Below are 20,502 nucleotides of genomic sequence, written 5' to 3'. Positions count from 1 at the left end.
GTGTTTAGGGCCATTGTGCTGTTATCTAGCGGAAAGTTTGAAAACTTGTAAAGTTCCCACATAGAAATAATACTAAGGAACAGTTTTATGTAAAAATAGTAATAAATGTAAAGGCTTATGTAAAAAATTGGGCTTATCAATATTTTGACCTAAAACCTTCATATGCAATAAAACTTTTTTAAAGTAGAAAGGAAAAAACAATAAAGACATTTTTTTGAAAAATAAATACAATACACATAAGTAAAATAAAGGGGTACATTCAATTTCTTCAATTTTAAAATTCTCTAAAATTATTATAATAAATGGGTAAACAAATTTAATGACAACTTTAGTATAAGAAATAAATACAAGAAGAATTTAAACAATTTATGTTTATTTAATTATATATTTATTTAATTTTATGTTTCTACAAAAATCATGTGATTTCAAAATTGTGTTTTGAATAATTTTTTAATACATAAAAGGATTATAGAAAATAGTGAAAACATAAAACATGTTTGATTTGAATGGCACAAAAGCTAGAATAGACTATATTGTGAACAGTATATGTACAGTGGGCCAACAAAAAACTTGATCTAATGATCGGATTTTCCCATTCTAGAAATCAATCTTAATAGTTCAAGGCGGTGTCCTCAATTATACTAATTAATAAGTGCAGGCAATATTTAAAGTTGCAAAATATGACAGAAAAACGTACTTTCTCTGAATATACATATCTTTTTTTCCACAGATTCAGATTTCTGACCCCCAAAATATAGAAGGTAGGTACCAAAAAGTTTGGTCAGGAGAGCGCTCTAAAGTTTGAACATGTTAATTTTATTTTTTGCATATTTCGCTATAGCTCGAGAATTTCTTAAGTGAATAGAAAACTTTTTATACACAATCATAAAATTCATTGATCCAAAGATAATTCTATGCCCAAAATAACTTTTAGTAAATATATATTATTTTTTATGATTTCGTTTAAGAATGGTAGAAAAAAGTTTAAATTGTAAGGTATACAATTTTTGGTATCCTTTTAAAGAATGTAATTTTATACAACAAAATACAAATTTGAGAGAAATTGTTTTAATAGTTCCTGAGAAATTAAATTTCAAAAAAAGTCAGATACTTAAAATTTAGAACGTGCATCAAGGTATTTGTTTTTTCTTTGAATGTGCACTTTGAGCTATGTCCAACAAAAATAAGATTTTTGATAACATAACCATTTGATATAATTTAAAAATTTTCAACAAGAGCTTAAAAGATGCATAAAATTTACCTTGGTGTATCGAAATTTCTTGGAAGTTAAACATTAAAAGATTAAAGTACATTAATATCATTACCAAAAATACCATTAATATCAAAAATAAGAAAACATTAATACCCTTTAAAAAATTAAATAACACTAAAAAATTATTACTAACTTTAACTATATTTGCTTTATATCTCTTTAATTGCATTTAAATTAAGGAAAAACTATCCAATTCCTACACTTAAACTTAGATTTGCTTGATTAAAGATTTTTCAAAATGCATTTCTGTAATAGGTAGAAAGATAAGAAACTTTTCTATTAACAAGATTCTTTGTTTTACTTATAAAAAATATCGCTTTTACAATCTATTTGTTTATTACAAACTTATAACTATATATGTGGACAATAATTTTTTTCCTTGAGTTTTGCAGATAAATTAGTTTATTGAAATTCAAATCAGAATGAATAATGTTTAACAGAAGCTATGAGTTATTAAAACAATTAGCTATCTTAAAATTTGAATTTAAACAAGTGATTATAAATAAATTATTTTACACAGACAAAATGATTATCAAATAAAATTTTTCATATAAAAATCCCAGCTTAATGCAATAGGGTTTACATTTTTAAACATTGTACCAAATATTAAGTGAAAAAAGATTTTGAGACCTATATTTTAATTTTACAAGTAACTTATAAAATATGTTTACCTAAAGGGTAAAAATCCCCCAATCGCACACTGTGCTGGTGCAGAATGATACCATTTCACAGGGGGCACTTCTCGTGGAATGTGTTTCGTACGACATGGTATGTCAAAATTACCAGTCCAGTTTTTTCCTAAAACTCCTCCAAGGACACTTAGAGGGTAACCAACTAAAAGAAGAAAAGTAATAATTTAATTTATTGTCAACAAAAATCTTGCTATTTGACAAAGACAAAAAAATTAAACTTACTGCACAGCCAAACTCCCAGTAGTAAAATAATTGTACTAAAAGGAAGAGCTTGAGTTGAGTTGTATGCCCAAGCTATACTATTCTGAATACTCCAAATTATAAAAAATGGCCCTAAAACAATTATAAAAGCATTGAAATACATATTTACTTAGTGAAAAAAAATTTTTTTTTAATTTTTGAGAACAACAGAAGCCTTATTACATGACTATCACAAGATTGGGAGCATTAATTTTTTATGGGTATAAGGGCAATTCCACGAAAGTGTCAACTTTTAAGTGAAATTTTTTTTTATGAATTGCATATTTTAATTTTAAAAATATGTTCAAAAATAGCCGAAGTCTACATATTACTGTTTAATTTTTGATAATTTTAAGTTTTTTGAATCTGGCAGCATTCTAAAGTAATCACATGGCTGACAAGTGAATTCTTCACATTTGTGCTCAAATTGTTTTCTTGAAAAATACTTATAAAATAAAAGAAATGTATCTTTCTTTTGCAATATTTTGATAAAAATATGCATATAGTACAAAATTTAAACATTTAAAACATAGCCTTTAAGTCATTTTAAGTTTAATATATTAAATAAAAGTAACTTTTTTTTGTGTCATTCCGTCACATGTTTTAGTATATTTTTTTAAATAGCAATTGCGTTTTTGAATGAAAATGTGTATATTTTGGAATATAAAGCAGATGTGGCATAAGAATCAATGAGGAATTGTAAAATTCTATGCATTTGATTATTAACTTCCAATAATTAGCGTGACGGAATGACACATCTTCGGCGATGGAATGACAAAACGAGTCCTTGAGAAGCTTAGTCAAAAACTAGGGAATTTTTTTTTTCAATTAACCTAATGGCTAAAACAGCTGTTGAAAGACAGATAAAATGTTGAAAAAGACCAAGATCCCCATGATATGATGAAGAAAAAAAACAGAGAAAGAAAGGCAGAGAAGAAAGCTTCCGCGACAAAAGTTGGACTTATAAAACTCAGAAGTGCAAACGCTGTTGTGCAGAGATTGTGTAAACAAAGAAAAAATCAAATTCTACTAGAGATATCTCTTCACATACAAATAATTTAAATTCGCTATACAAATTCCTGCAGAGTCTTGGTAAAGCCATAAAAAAAAAATTGTACACTCACCATAAAAATAATTGTACACTCACTTCCAAAATCACCAATAGAGGTAAAAAAATTAATTCAGTCTTTATGTGAGAAGTATTTAACATCGAACTCAAAAGAAACTAAGTGAGAAAAGTAATGTTGATGAGCTGTTTAATTTGGTTAAAAAAATTTTACTGTCAAGATGATGTTAGTTACAAGCCCCCAAGTATGAAGGATTCAGTCATAATACAAACTCTGACAGAGTAACGAAGAGTGCAGATGCAATATATACTTATGGCCTTAAAAGAGGCCTTTCATAAAGAAGCATACATTGATGTAAAGTGTGTCTTATCTCATTTTTGTTCTTATTCTCATTTTTGTTAAGTGTATTTCATTAATACCTCACAGCACATGCACCTATAAATACCATGTAATTGTGATGTTGTTCTAAAAGGCCAAACAAGATGTTGGCTACTGTAAAACGGCACATAATATGTAAAAGAATTATATGATTTCATAAAGTCGAAGCAACAAATCGTTGAAGTTTTGTTTTTGTCCAGCTATTCTATTTAAGAGAGGGCAAAAGAGAATGACTTCAGCTAGACACTTGCTACATTAGCATTGCCAGGAACAAGAGACCTGCACTAGATGCTCATGTAGTTGAGAAGCGAATCATTAAAATTGGAATGCTTTCTAATTTTAACCAAAACCAAGTGTATGATTTGAAAAGCCACTGTTTTGAAGAGGAAATGAAAAATATGATTGAGGAGTATGCGGTCGGCTCTTTAATCATTGTCCCATACTGCGAAAAAAAGAAGGCACATTTATATGCAGCGCAAATTACTTTGATAAGCAAAGACGATTTAGATGTTAAAGTATTTAAAGAACATGGGACAAAAATTGATTTATGCATAAATTTCCTGAGAACGAAGATAAGATGTGACATTGGCAAGTTAGATATAAAACCTCTTCTGAGACAGCCTAATTTTCAAATTGTTGAAATTTTAACTGATTCTTACGTAAATATCAATTCTGTTTATCTGTTACATTCTGTTTATCATTTACATATTAATAAAACATTTTTTAAATGAAGACTTTCTTCCACTAAACTTTTTGTCATTCCGTCACGGTCATTCTGTCACAGCAAATAGATGTTAATAACTGCTAGCCAACCTGAGGTTAATTTTCCAAATTCACAATTTACATTGCTTACACATTATACTAAAAGTAAAAAATAGTTCAGGAAAATAATAATTGCAAAATTCACAGAAACTACCAGTTCTAAGCGGCATGCCGAAAGCTTGGTTGCCAAAATGTCATTCCGTCACACAAGTAAAAAGTTCATAAAATTAAAAATAAAAAAAATACAAAATTCTTTTTTTTTAGTTTATGAATCACATTATACCAATAATAATGATATGCATGAGAAAAAATCATGTTTATTTGAAATTAAATGCATAAAAACTTCAATTAATTGTCATCATGCAAGTCAAAATGTCATTCCGTCACATATGGAATTGCCCATAAACATTAAATGACAATTTTTTTTATTAAATAATTTTAAAAAAAAATATAGCTTGAATTAGTTAAGAATCAAATTATGTGAATGCCTACATAATGAAACAAAAGTAGTAGCTGTCATTTTGCTACTACTTTAAAAATAAAAATTAACTTAATAAAATTAAATAAAAATTTAAATCTGTAAAAGTTGGTTGCAATGTTAATATATAAAAGTAAATCAGTAATTTAGTTTAATTACACTGGACAATCATAAAACACAGAAATCAGCAATAACTAGTATTTAATATTTATGTATATAATCTGAAATTTTGTGTTGATTTAGGAAAATGAATTGACTTAAGACACTTCAAGGTAAATTTTTTGGACAGCATTTATGAAATAACTGAAATTCTTAAGAAGAGTTTAGTTGATAGTACAACAGCTTAGAAAAAGCTAAGTTGATAACTGAGTTACAATTAGAATAAGAAGAATTAGAATAAGAAGAATTAGAATAAGAAGAATTAGAATAAGAAGAATTAGAATAAGAAGAATTAGAATAAGAAGAATTTAATTTAATAATGAAAAAGCTTGGGAAAATTCAGATGATAACTTTGTAGTCAAAGAAAATTTAGTTAATATCTGAGTGGCTTTGAAAAAGTTAGTTAATAACTGAGAACCTCAGGAAGAATTTATTTGATAACTGAACAATTGTCAATCTTAGTTGTACAAGATTGTATTAGCATTGAGGTAAAAAACTGACTAGGTCACTAAACAAGTAAGTCCTCTTGCAAAACTAAGTTTTAAAAAAAAATTAATTATCCAACATTAGTTGATTTTCAATGTTAAAAAGACAAACATCTTGTTTATTTAAAAATGTTTAATGGTAGTAAAATATAAATAGGGGTAACAAAAATAATTTATAAGCATATTTTCTTTAGTAATTTTACTGAATTTCACACAAGTCAGAAATAATTTTGACTAAAACATAACCTACCAGAAAATAAAAATGATGTTAGATTAATGTTCCACACCCACAGTTTACCACCCATTTTCTTATACATGGATGCAGATACATAACCAGCTATACCTATAAAAGAAATGTAAGAACCTGCTATAAAAAATAAGTTTACACAGACTGTGGAAGTTGAAAAAAATGTTTAACAAAAAAATAGATATTTATTTATTACTATTTTTTTAAAAAATAAGGTTAAATATTGAAGAAAAAGTAAGTTTTTTTTGCATATCAACCCTTTATGAAGTAGGAACATTATGTGATATAAAATGAAGTGCATAATTAATAGAAACATTTAGTAATTTAATGAATAATCTATAACATTAGCATAAAACATAAACTTTATAACATTTTTAATCATGATATGTTCAATTGCTAGTGTGTAAAAGAAAATAAGGTCAAAAATCACATAAGTGTTTTTAATAATTATAGAATTTAAAATATTTATTAGATAGGATTTAAGTCTAGAAATATAAAATTTTAATTAAAAGTACTACATTAATATTGAATGAATATATATATTAGCCAATTGATCCTGGTCCTACATTAAAAAAATGATAATAATGAGTTTCACAATACAGTAGGGAACCGATTATCCGGAATGATCGGGACCATCGCTATTCCGGATAACTGATTTTTCCGGTTTTCTGAATCGCTACAAAAAGCCGTTTTTTTATTGTTAAACCCAACTAAAAAGAGAAAAATATTTAGAAATAATCTTAAAAAGAAGAAAAAACGATGAAGTAATACACTAATGATTATTTCTAAAATGATGGTAAGGTAAACATCTTTCAAAAAAGAAAGAAAAATCCTAAAATCTTATAAAAAATTTTTTTTAAATAGCGGGAAAATTTATCGAATTTCGTTCCGGTTTTTTGGTTTTCCGGTTTTCTGATTTCCGGATAACGGGTTCTGCACTGTATTTAGTGATAACTATTTTCTGCTTCAAGTGCTACCTTAAATTAAACATTTTGAAACTATTATTAGGCAACATAACTTTAACAATGCATTAGTTTAAAAACTAGAGCAAACATATTTTGAAATTCTTTATGCCGTATTAATACATACATATGATTCAGCTAAAATTAAAAGACAAAAGTTAAATTTGATAAAAACAAAATTAAACTTTTGTAATAATTGTTGTCAATTAGGAAAAATTACGACATAATAAATATTTAAAAGTTAAGATAAACTTAAAAAAATGATGGGTTTGAAAGTAAAAAATAATAATAATAAAAAATTTATAAAATTGCAGAAAATAAGTCCAGGCATTGTTTTTTATGTTGTGAAATGAAGGAAATATAGATTTTGAATTCAAAGCAATATATACTTACAAGATGTTAAAGCATAAAGAAGAAATGCAATAGTGTTCATTGCACCATGTTTGTGCACATTAAATAAATCAAGCAATGCCATTATTACAATTCCCAATGCAATAGATAAGAACTGACTGCCGACACCTATGCAAAAGAAAATATTATAGAAAAACTTAATTACTAAAAAAAATCATGGTAATATTCTTAATCAGATAGTTACACAATTGCATAATGGTTTAGTGTCAATAAATTCGACAATTAATGCATTTTTTGTATAGTAACCTATATGCTCCAATAAAATATAAAGATTTTTTTTTCTTAAGGTAATATGAGAGCTTATAATAATAAGGTCGAGTAATGATGAAATAATGGTCAGCTTGAGTACTTATCGAATAATAGTGAGTTTGAATGGTTAAATAATCATGGATAAGAATATTTTTTCGCTATTCTCTTGTCTAATTTATTCAAAGTTTTGACCTAGCTTCTATGCCAGATTCTCCTCAATTACCAGAGAGCTCGATTGGCAGTTTAGTTGCAGCACTTATTTTGCAAGGTTTTGCCTGTTTCTTCGTGTTTCAGGTTCCAGTGAGTTACTGCCTTCTTAGACAAGGACAGACTGTTGGAAGGGCTGACTGCATTTTAAGGATCTTTTTACCTATGTCTCTGGATCTTTTGCCCTAACTCTCCCAGTTAATGGTTTCATTTGGTGGTATGTCATAATTATTTTTTAATTCTCGGGCAAATCCAAACTAAAGTTATTTTAAGAATTATTATAAGAATATAAGAATGGTAATTATTTGAAGTATATACTAAACTACTGTATAACTAGGTAATGTTGTTAACACGCCAATAAAAGTAATTTGTCTTTTTTTAATGAGTCTATCTTACTCAGAGATGCTACATTTTTAGAAAGGGCTAACAAATGTGAAGTTTTTGAATTACCTTTTTAGCTCATCTAATATTTTCTGAAAAAAGTTTAGTTAAAAACCAAACACCCACACTGAAACATAAGTTTTATTAATTAAGTGTAAATTTAGAGTCTCAATATCTTAAGAATATTTTATTCACACATAAAATAAAACCTAAACTTTAATCTTGTCAGAATGTTCACCTGTTTCTTAAAATATTTCCTTTCTCAATTTAAATAATGTAACCAGTAAACTGTTACAAAAATGTCAATTTGTTACAAACCTAATATAGCACAGAAAAGACTTCTACAGGGTGGGAAACGGAAAACATCTCCACGAATGATTTTCCATCCATATTCATCACATTCTAAACTATCCACATCGTCAACATCAACATTATAACGAGCAAAATCATTTCTCAAAACTCTTGCCTAAAATATAAAAGTACAATTGAAACAAATTATAACCCTTATCAGGCTTTGAATATATTCAAGTTTAGAAACATGCATATATTCAAACATATATATACACACATGTATATACAGTGAAACCTCCTGTTATGGACACTCCTACGAAACGGACGCCTCTCAATACACATACATATTTCTAATTCCCCATGAATCTTCTATGAATAAACCCTTATATTATTCTCCACAAAGGGGACACTCCCGTAATATTACACGGACAGTCATCTTTGCCCTGAAACGTTATTTTCTATCTCTTTAAATCAAACTCTATTATTTCTAAATTTGAAAAAAATATCTGCTTTAAATTGCAAGAAAAAAGTATGCAACTTCTCACTAATTTTAAAGCATGTAAATTTTCTTCCTTATCAATAACTAAAAATCTTGTTAAGCTTAATCTATTTCACTACAAAGGAATCAATTTAAATCTTATTAAAATATCTATTAAAGCCAATGCTCAGAAAGTCCTGGAAGAATGCCATCCGAAATTTGTGTAACGGAACAAGGCGCAGAGCAGTGGATACCTAGCTACCAGACATGACTGCTTAAGAAACCTCTTTATAGACTCAAAATTGCTTCTTCCCCGATATGCACTCTGTGCAGCACTGGAGAGGTCATGGAATCTGCACATCTACTCTACTGTCCTGCTCCAGGCAAGACTTTTCTCGCCAAACATTATTTGGGGGCTAGAGATATGCCAGATTAATGAACTCTGTTTCAGCATTTTTTGCCGTACTCTGAGTTCTTTCTTTTATTGTTTTCTGCTGTAACTGTTTATAATCTTCCATTAGAAATAAAAAAAATCTTTCTCCAGGCACATTGCCTTAGCTTTGTAAAGAAAGAAAAGAAAATGATACTGCTCATTTGGACGGCGGTATCTTTTGATCTTCTCATCTGAACGACACAAGTTAAGAGACTCCACAAGCTGAAATGACGTCTTAAATTATCTCAATGCTTCTTCCCCACTGAAAATGTCTTTCAGTTTCTTATAAATTTGAAGACTGTATTAACACAGCTAGGGTAAAAAAGTGAACAGAAATTTATTCTTTTAGGGATTCATACGAATGAAACATTTATTCAGACACTTGATAGTTGATTAGTTGAAAATATATTAACTCCATAGGTCCTCATACCTTACAGGTAAGCATTGATTTCTTTTGTTTTCTGTGAATCGCAGAAGGTTTACTATCTAGGAGGTACTAACCACGTTTCATATCAAGTTAGGGGTAGGTGTTAAGGGATGTAAACATAATAATTGAAACCAACTGAGGACTAAAAGATCCTATTCAGTATCATATGCCTAACTTAATATCTGTGTTAGTAGGAAAATTATATTCAATAATCTGTAGCTCTATCCAGAAATACATATTTATATCAATCTTTTTCATATATTATTTTTATATAGAAAAAAATATTTTTAAAGCATAAATAAATATCTTTTTAGATAGTTATTATAGATTACTTAATTTATTTCTATATGATTGAAAATGTGAAACAATCTAAGAACAATTTACGGTGTTAAACTTTGTTATTAGGGTACCCTTCCCGTTAAACGGACAATTTTTTGATCCCAAGAGTGTCCACTTAACTGATGTTTCACTGTATATATATATTGTACTTCAAAATATCACAGCAAATTTTGAAACTCCTTTTCATGACATAAAAAACTGTCCAAATTAATAAGAATGTAAGCAACTTACTAATATTACTATAACAAATCCAGTCAACAACATAACCAGAACGGCAGAGTTAATAACAGAGAGCCAATGAATCTACAAAAATATAATAATTAATTAAAATTTGGGTTCATTAGTTAACATAATTATGCTCATTTTAAAGGTAAATATCAATGCAATCAAAACATTTTAGAACAGCTAAATTATATTGTATTAATTTTAAATGTATTACTTAATGTTCCACAAATTGCATACATCTGCACTGTATCAAATCCATATTAAAAAAACTTAACTGTACGCTTAACTACAGGTATGAAAAGAATGTGTTTCTATTTGGTTTTGTAAAAACAAAATTAAAAATTATTTATTGATGCTAAAACAACAAAATGCAGATCTTTCAAACTCATGATAAATAAAAGTTATCTTATTTGATTAAAAACTTCATTCACTTCAAAATAAAACAAATTGGAAATTGTAGTGTATATATTAAGGTGCTCAAAAATAGACATCCATTTTGATATATGTGAATGAGATGAATGAAATGAATTTTCAAAGCAAATAAAGGTTTTCATCAAATAATATTTGACCGTTTCAGTTTCTAGGGATTATTTTTTATAATTTTTTAAATAAATTTTTACAATCCAAAAAAAAATTTATTGAAAAATATAATAGGTGTGAGAAGTTCTACCATTTAAAAAAATGCTTTATTGTTTAATTTTTTCTTAAAAGGAAAATAAGTCTGGTTGTTAATATGATCCAAAAAATGGCAATAGTTAGGTAAATATTTATGAATGTTGTTGTATTTTGATACTAAACTGATTTTAAATATTCATAAATGCAGGTAAAAAAAAATTGTGTTTAGTTCTTTAATTGCATTTACATGAAGTTAAAAAAATATAAAATCCTCCTAGAAAGTTAGATCTTTAAACATTTCTTCTACTGGTAAATCTTAAAGATGTTTTAAGACAGTAGTTATGGAAAAATTTATTTTTTAAATTAAATAGCTAATAAAATGTTAGGAAAATAAAAATTAGAGAAACTGGAAATTTTATGGCAACAGCTTCATGGGACATAAAATTCCTAACATTTAGCTGGCAAAGTGAAAAAACATTTTAATTAAAAAAAAAAAAAAAAAAAAAAAAAAAATAAATAAACACATTCATTCATTCTTTCAAACACTAATTTTTATGGCTTTCATCCATAATTCAGTGAAATTGTATAATTATGTAGATTATTTACCTCTAAAGTTTTCGGGAAAAAAGATGAGTTCAATGATTTTTGCATTCGTTCACTATAAGTTTCTCTAAAAAGGAGATAAATAAATGTCAAAATGTATACTAAGTCGATTATAAATGTACCAAAAAAAATCATCTTCTCACATTTGCCTCAAAATTGGTGTACAATTTTAATAGTTCAGGAGAAATTTTGTTTTCATTAAACTTCATGCGGGAAAATTTTTCAGAACAAATAAGTTTTCGGTAGCAACTTTTTTAATAAAATTTTTTGACTTCAGTTGATTATAATCAGAGATGCAAAACCTGTTTTAACAGCAGGTCACAAAACCTAAAATACCCTATATGTAAGGTAAAACTGTAATAGTAAAACTTCAAGGTAAATTTATATTCTAATTGAGTTGTTGTAGTTAATTTACGTCGCACTAGAGCTGCCCGATGGGCTATTGGCGACGGTCTGGGAAGCACCCCTGAGGATGAGCCGAAGACATGCGATCACAATTTTATATTCTAATTGAGAAAAACATGTATATACATAGTTTCTATTATTATTCTAAACATAAATATTTTCTAATAAATTTTCTATTAGTTCATTTTAAGTATCAATTCAAGTCATAAACTTTAGGAGCTATTTTCATTCCATAATCCATAGGATGTGCATCCTTGATTATAATGTGCTATTATTACCACTGTAAGACATTAAATATTAAAAAAAAATCTTAATGAAAGGAATCAGGCAAAATATAACAAGATGAACAAAGATTTTGTGACTAGCATACAGGTCAGCATTAGAATCAAAGGAGGTCACTTTAAAATTTTATATAAATAGGTAATTGAGCATAATGTTTTCACAATTATTTGAAAGTTGAGCTGTTTTATAATAATCAGGATTTAAAACTATGGTGCATTTGTGTCCAAGTTATTTCTTATCATCCTTAGATTTTAATCTACTTTTACAGGACTCAAATCAATATTTACATTTAATACTTTGAAAATATTAAACTTACTTAGTTTCAACCCAATTAACAGAATAAGTATGAGTGACAGAGATGGGAGCTGTTACATCATTCAAACTAAATGGTGGACTCCCAACATTAGATACATTTGCAGAAATGATCTTAAAATAAAAATATTCAAATAAATCATAATCATGAAAATTAAAACACTTATTTTATAAACTTATCTGAAATTTTTTTAATAATAATTTATGAGTTATTTCTTTCAATAAGATTGGAAGTTGTAAGATATACAACAAAACAAAAAATGTTGCACACAAGCTTAAAGCAGTATTTATTAATGCCTTTCAAGCATAATGTTATACAATATCACAATTCAAATTTATTAAATTTGAGATTTAGTCACTAACTATAAAAAAGAATGAATGTATCATATAAAGAGGCCCAAGCCAGAATGCAGCTATATGTTGCACAAACTCAAAGCAAGAAATTTGCAAGAATACATATAGAAGGTAGTAATAGTAATACTTTATTTACGTCAGTAGCATCCCTGGGGATGATCCAAAGATATGCCATCACAATTTTGATCCTCTACAGAGGAGATAGCTCTCCTCCTTTGGCAATCCAACCACCTACGTGTGAAGTCAAGCATTTAACGGTAGAACAGTTTAATGAGGACCAATACTTCACACCCTCAGCCCCTTCACAGACCGATCAAAGTGGTCACCTACAAATGATGTCAAACAACAAGAGAGAAAAAAAGTTGAAACATCATCATGGTTCCTTGAGATTCTGGAGCCTGTATAAATCTAACAAAGATAAACCCTCAGCACAATTCATTAAATCAATCAAAAACAGAATTAGCAAAAATATTTCATTAAAGAAAAGGTTAATAAGAAATGCATTTGACTGAAAGAGGGTTTTTTTAATTGTCAGAATACTGAACAGATAGGGGATAAAGATTTTTTTCACAATATTAAAAAATTAAGATTTCAAAGTTAGGCTTAATGAGGACAGGCTGAATAGCAAACACATTAGAGTGGTGATTATCTGGACCAAATGTGTCCAAAGCCGATCCGGATTGCTAAAAATCCAGATAATTAGACAACGTTTAAAAAAACGGTTATGAAAATATTATAGAGTAACTTCTCTTCACATGTTTCGTAGGCTTAGGATTGGCAATAGTAGTAGAGCCTATGATAGAGCCTTAAAATGATTTAACTTAAATACTTAAAAGATTTAACTTTTGTAACATTTTATTTTTTACAAAATTACATATCAAAATCAGTTTCAAAACTGAGAGAGAGAGAGAACACTTAAAAGCATGTTTCACCTCTTTTTTTCTTATTCTTGGAAAAAAGAAGAAATGAGTTTCCTTACTATAAACTACTGGGCAGTTGTCCCCCACTTATAAACTAAAGAACAAATGAGAGGTTTTTTTCAATGTTATCAAATAAATAAAAGGAAACCATGTTTTTACCCTCTTTAGATAGTATGAAAATAAAGAAGCATTTTCGCAAAAAAAATTGCTTTTTTTGGGGAGGGGGGAGATGGATAACAATCTGGATAATTGGAAAACCTGGTAAATCGGCGTTTGGATAATCGACGCTCTACTGTACCTAATAATATTAAAGATTATAATTACCTTGTTATTATTATACATTATATTAAAAGTTAAGTGTGTCCAAAGATATATCTTATGAGAATGAGGCAAAAATCCTTTCTCTTCCAAGTGACCAATGAAACCATGAAGAGGAAGATCGTCTAAAACATTGAAAAACATTTATGAAAAATAACAGTTATATTGTTAAAGAAAACATTCTAAAAAAAAGTTTATAGAACTACTTACCAATTATAAATTCAAAATAATAAAGATCTTCTATAGCGTCTTTAAGCTGATTTAAATCTTTATCACTAAGGGTTAGTGAACATAGCTTCTCATTTTTCAAAGGAACTAAAAAGTAAAATATTTTTAGATAAGAAAAATATACTCAATTTTAAGACTTCTTAGTTATTTCATAGCAAATTGTTAATAAATATTAAAAGTCTTCTAATGCTCTTATAAGTTAACAATGATCTACATGGTGTCTTTTATACAATAGGACCCTGATATATCATTTCCCATAGGACCATTCATTGTGAATGATAGATACGAGAAAACGATGAACGTGGGCAAAAATAAAAAAACAAATAATGACTTGAAAACGTATGAAAAGTAATAAAAAAGCAATATACTTGGAAATTAATAATTAAAAAAAATTTTTAATAAAGAAAAAGTATGTATTTAATGCAGAAATATTTACTATGCAAATGTAAGCTGAAGAAACACATTTATGCAAAATATTTGGAAATTTTAGTTTGAACACTCTCTTTTCTTTGTATCGCAAACATTTTTAAAGAATTGCTGTACATTTTTTAAAAGTTCTCGTGATTACAGAAAGTCCCTTATTCTTCCAAAGGTTTTTAGGCTATCCAGAAATCTTGCATTTGTTGTGGTTCCGTTTTGCCATCCTCATCGACGTCACCTAACACTTTTTCAGCTTTTCTAACCACTTCTTGAATAGTCAACACTTCAAGTTTCAACGTCTTCATCAAATAATGCATAATCATTTAAAGCCCTATTGAGTGCATCATTGGCATCAGAATTATCATTTTTCTTCACAAAACAAAATAACATGATGGTAGAATTTCCGAACTACAGACACGGGAACAAATTTGAAAATTTATCTGAACTTCAATTATTGGCATTATAAGAATAATATAATTGACAAGACTGCTAAGACAGGACAATGCATATGGGAAAACGAAAGATGGGGGAATGATGATCAAGATTTGACTGTATATGAGTTGTCATAAACTAGAACAAAAGTCTAACTAAACAGTACAAAGATGTACGTTTATACTTTGCAATGAACCAAAATAATAACTGAAATTATATCTAATAGAATGAAAGATGAGATCATGTGAATCTATTGATTTACCCAATAGATTCACATAATGTGCTAATACTAATATCTATCTAAATAATATCTGGTTTAATTTTCGAATGCAATGTGAAATAATTTTACAATAAGATTAAATAAAAACAACAATAAATAAAAAAGGAGAATTTTGATGAAATTTTAAGGTAATAAAAGATTTAAGATAAATTATATTGAAAAAAGGGGAAAATAAATACTAAACCTAAAATGTGATATTAAACTTATAATTTTTTTTTACAAAAATAAATGACTAACTATATCTAAAGAATAAAATTTTAATACACAAATTAAAAAGGAAAGTTTTAATTAATTTTTTGAGAACATGCAATGATCCTATCTTTACTTTAGAACATAATAACTAATGAATTTTTTACAATTACAAAGAGTATTGAGTATTATGGAATATATTGTTGCTATTATTGTGAAAAAAATATAGCTTATTATATTAATGATGATTTATACAGGATTACTTACAACTTTTAAATTTAGAAACTCATAAAAACATTTTGTTATTTATAAACCCATTAATGTTTTACATAACCTTATATATTGAAATGATAATTTAATAAATGCAATTTTATTCAAATAATAAATAATTACCAAGTAACTACTAAATCTCCATTTATTTTTTTAACTGTGAACACTAAAGAATAATAAGATACCTTTAAAAGAAATGTTATACATTGATATAGCCATCCTATCACCTTCCAAAACTTCACCTAAAGTTAAACTTTTGTGCTCAATCTAAATAAGAGAATAGAAAAAAAATATGGATATTAGAAATCTTTCAATAAATAACATATAATATGCAAATTGTTGAGGAAAAAAGAAAACATATAGAGAGTTAAAAAATTTTAAACTTAAGAAATTTTTTGATATTATTAGATTAACTTATACAAAAGTCTTCTTATTTTTTGCTCAACAATAACCTTTATTATAAAATTTGGTGTACCTCAAATTGAAAAACACATTTATAATGATTAAAATAAAGAATGGTGTAAAAAAAAAATATTTGTACTAAAAATTTCATTTTAATTAAGCAGGTGCACAACAGAAATGAAGCTTTTATCAATAATGGAAGTTTTCTTGGATTAAGTTTTATTCATTAACGGAAAAATTTTTTATTACACAATGTAAACATGGTAAATGGTATAAAACATAAAATACAATTTCATTACAATAAAATAATTATGCATTTAATGAGGGAGTCCCTTAAATTGCACTTTAACCCATGCACTAAAATGCCACCAATTATAATTTAAATGAGCATAAATGCTCAGCAAAATGTATAATGATAGACATTCATAGAATTTTAAATTTTATCTATCCCCTTCTAATAGTTTTTAAACAATTATTTAGTGACACATTAACAAATTTAAATATATTGTTTCAAACCGTATGTACTAATTAGAACTTGATTTTTTATCATTTATCAGGAAAGCAACTACTTGGCAATGAAATTTATCCAATTTGTTCTAATGAAACAAGTCTGACTAAGTGTTGCTTTTAACATTAATTATTATTAAGAAAAAAGAAACCCATGTGCTAAAATGAACCCAATCATGCCACAAGAAACACAATCATGCCACATATCCAAACATTTCTCTCAAACAAAGCTAGAGAATAATATCCTCCACATACAATAGCAGGCAAGAAAAAATATATTATACATAGACAATGAAAACATTTTATAATAACAGTTTGCAAAAAGAAAGATTTTATATCATTGCAAAATCAGCATACTTTTTCAGGTCTGCATACAGGTAACTGATAATAATGATAAGTTTCATGAGGATTAAAATAAGGTCCAACTTTATTTACATACAAGATGACCTAAAAGGAAAAAAAAGAGAACATTTTAAAAGGACAAAATAGATTATAAGGGGTTTAAAATAAACAATTAATTAAAAAAGAAAATACTCACCTGACAAGAAACGAAAAAATTAAAGTCAAATATCGAAAATAATATAATTTATGCTTCATTTCTTATATATAGCTTTTACACTTAAAAAACGAAAACTGTTAAATTGAAATTTCTTCATATAAATGAAACAAAATACATAAAATAAATATTTAAATTTAAAAAAAAAAACTAAAGAATTAATGAAAAAAAAAACAGACAAAAGGTGAATTAGCATAGCTACTGCAATAATAGTACCAAACTGGGAATCATACTTAAAATTATTCCAAACAAGGATCTAAATTTAACAAACATAAAAACAATACATTAAAGTTTGAAAAGATTCACCACGTGCATACTGCTAAAGACAAGACAGTTTATGTTAGAAAGACTAAGAAAACTTACCTCGCAAAATGTAACACCACTTTAAAAAATGGTAGTATAAACCCTGATTTTGCTACTTTTTTTTAAAGTAATTAGCCAATTTTGCAACTGATTTTTAAAAAAAGAAAGCAAGCCCTACTTCCAAGTTAAGTAATTAACAACTAATAAATGTTTAACTTCAAGATTAAAATTTATTTTAGCCTCTTTGAAAACAGATCAGTTAGATACCAACATAGTTTTGGTGGTACTCTTTTCTGTACCGACTTAATAAAATTTATTTTCTCAAAATTACATTTAAATTTTAAAAATGCAGAATATAAACAAGTGGTAAAAATACAGAGAAAAGTTAGTTATATGAAGTATATATATATATATATATATATATATATATATATATATATATATATATATATATATATATATATATATATATATATATATATATACACAATAGTTTTTGGTCAATTGCTTTGTTTTTAAAAAAACATTAAGAAAATTTTAAGGTGAGAAATTAGTAAACCATTTGCTTCTTACTCCAATTTCAAAAACACTTCAATAAATATATATATATATATATAACGTCGTTGCCGAGTGGAAGGATTAAAACAGGTCTTAGGTCGGGAAGGAGGGTACAAAATTTATTTATTAATTATTAGACAAGAGCAGTCATGAGAGTGAGTGAAAGTGAACACGAAAAGTTGTGCTCCTTGGTTATATGTTAGGGAAAATCTTGCAAAGTAAAATCCATAAAATGTTTCAATTTAGGGAAAGAGGGAACTCTTAGTAGTTGCTATTGGTTTATGAAATAGATCGAGCATTTCCCACACAGAGCAAAGGGAAAAATGTCCTGCTCTTAATTAAATGCATACTTGCGCCAAAAATAGATTTAAGAACAGGATGTGGCTTTTAAAAGTGTGAGAAAGTATTTCGATTAGAATAATTAATTAGGATGAAGTTTTATAAAAGAAACTAACATAAAAAGATTAATTGAAGCTTTTTATGTTACATATATATATATATATAACTTAATTCCACAAAATAGAGGAATTGATTGAAGGTATCAAAAGATTGAAGTTTTTGGATATTTTGATTTTCTTTAAAGAATTTTTTCATCAACAAAATCAGTTTCAAAATAAATGTAATTCAAGAAAATCTTCAAAAGTTAAAAATGTATGTAATCTATGTATTGTCCCAGCATTCATACTTAATTTGAAAGAAAAGTTTCCTGAATTTTACCTGAAATTGCAGAAGCATTAGTTAAAAAAAAAAAAAAAAAAAAAAAAAAAAAACATGAAAATAATAATAGTGGAGGAGAAAAACACAGATAAAATTTTTAAAGCATATAAAATTAAAAATGCTATACAACAATATCAAAACAAAAACATTGTTATGGTTCCATTTTACAGTATTATCTTAATACACCTACAAATCAAACTTTTGGATTTAAGTAATTTGGAACTGGAATATTTTCTATAAAGATTTTATCATTGCCACCAGCAAACCTTGGTAAAAAAACTTACTTTATCTTTCCTAAACTTAATAAAATCTTCATTAAAGTTACAAATGCATCGTAAAATATGATTCAAACATTACAGTAAATAAATTTTTATTGATGATTTGAAGTAAAAAAGCTTCAAAAAGAAAATTGTTTTAATTTTAAGGTTATTAGCAAAAATTCTAATTTTCTCTGATTCTTGAAGTAAATTTAAAATATCGTGAGATATCCAGGTTCTCCCTAAAGATTATAAAATTCTGATTATTGCAACAAAAAAAATGAAATAAATTCTTAGTAAAGAAATAAAGATGTTATAATTAAATTTTATTAAAGAAGAAAAAGTGTGCAAAGCTTCAAAAAATGCTTAATTCCAAAATTTTTTCAAATAAAAAATTTATATTGTCTTCATAAAATTGAATTGTACTAAGGATTAATGTATTAATTTTGTTAGTAGTAACCTATACCTATAAATAACTAAATTCATTGTTGCCTCCAAAAGCATAAAGAAATAAAAACTCCACAGCCCTTTCCGAAAGAATGGCTGCACAACACTACACCAAATAGATAAAATGTAAAGGGAATCAAACTTAACAAATGACTGATTACGTTTTCTTCAAATGACATTCCTCTTGTATTTCACAGAAATAAAAGAAAATAACGATAAATCAATAAAAAAAGAAGCTATAAAAAAGGAAACTTAGTTATAAAACTTTAATAAATTGATATTTCAAAGTTAATCAAGTCAATGTTCAAAGACAATTTCAAACTTTCAAAGCTAATTGACATTTTAAGCTTCAAAGTAAATATTACACATCAAATTAATGATTGAGAATGTCAGTTAGATAAAATACATAATCTTCAGCAAATCAACTCCAGAAATTTACTGAAATGGGGGAATGCTGAAAACACACTTATCGGCGACAGTTTTATATTTGCCTCTGTAATCGTAATAATAAAATATTTCTGTTTTCATGCTGAAGTGAAACTCTTAATATTATAATAAATTTACTTGCGTATTTAATGTAGCTGACATACATCATACTAAAATGTTTTACTTAGAGGCCTGTAGTTAATGGTATGTGTAAAAATAAATGAACAAAAAATAACCAAAAATCAATTTTTTTTTTTTTTGGTAAATTTTTTTTGAAATTTTAAAATTGGTATACTCCTACCTTTTCGTTGATTTCATATGCAATTGTCATTTTTAATATAATGAGAAAAGAAAAAAGAGAAATAGGCTTTAGAAGACACTTCATTTTTCTGTATTTTTTTAAAGTAATTAACAAATACAATAAACATATAAGTATTGTTTCGATGTTTAACAAATTCGACAGCGAAGCAGAAGAAATAAGTTGTTTCTGTTGCCAACATAAAAGTATATCATCTTC

The 20,502-nt window shown here is 26.9% G+C and overlaps 1 protein-coding gene across 1 annotated transcript in view; it reads right to left on the bottom strand.

The window, feature by feature from the left end:
• LOC107441353 (transmembrane 9 superfamily member 1) overlaps positions 1 to 20,485 on the bottom strand; it is a 38,991-nt gene extending 18,506 nt beyond the window's left edge. The window contains exons 1-13 of the mRNA XM_016054578.5: positions 20,287 to 20,485; positions 17,079 to 17,168; positions 15,998 to 16,079; positions 14,204 to 14,308; positions 14,000 to 14,118; positions 12,406 to 12,515; positions 11,406 to 11,469; positions 10,191 to 10,262; positions 8,310 to 8,457; positions 7,137 to 7,262; positions 5,785 to 5,877; positions 2,188 to 2,298; positions 1,945 to 2,107 (exon numbers count right to left, since the gene is read on the bottom strand). Of these exons, the coding sequence (XP_015910064.1) occupies positions 1,945 to 2,107; positions 2,188 to 2,298; positions 5,785 to 5,877; positions 7,137 to 7,262; positions 8,310 to 8,457; positions 10,191 to 10,262; positions 11,406 to 11,469; positions 12,406 to 12,515; positions 14,000 to 14,118; positions 14,204 to 14,308; positions 15,998 to 16,079; positions 17,079 to 17,168; positions 20,287 to 20,370 (1,367 nt within the window). The 5' untranslated portion in view covers positions 20,371 to 20,485. The remainder of the gene's footprint in view (positions 1 to 1,944; positions 2,108 to 2,187; positions 2,299 to 5,784; positions 5,878 to 7,136; positions 7,263 to 8,309; positions 8,458 to 10,190; positions 10,263 to 11,405; positions 11,470 to 12,405; positions 12,516 to 13,999; positions 14,119 to 14,203; positions 14,309 to 15,997; positions 16,080 to 17,078; positions 17,169 to 20,286) is intronic.
• Positions 20,486 to 20,502: the final 17 nt, after the last annotated feature.

Source organism: Parasteatoda tepidariorum, chromosome 5 (genome assembly GCF_982258835.1).
Source record: "Parasteatoda tepidariorum strain Cologne lab strain chromosome 5, Ptep-v5.0, whole genome shotgun sequence".
Taxonomy (NCBI): domain Eukaryota; kingdom Metazoa; phylum Arthropoda; class Arachnida; order Araneae; family Theridiidae; genus Parasteatoda; species Parasteatoda tepidariorum.
The sequence above is the reverse complement of the archived record's forward strand: the minus strand, read 5'-3'. Positions and strand labels throughout refer to the sequence as shown.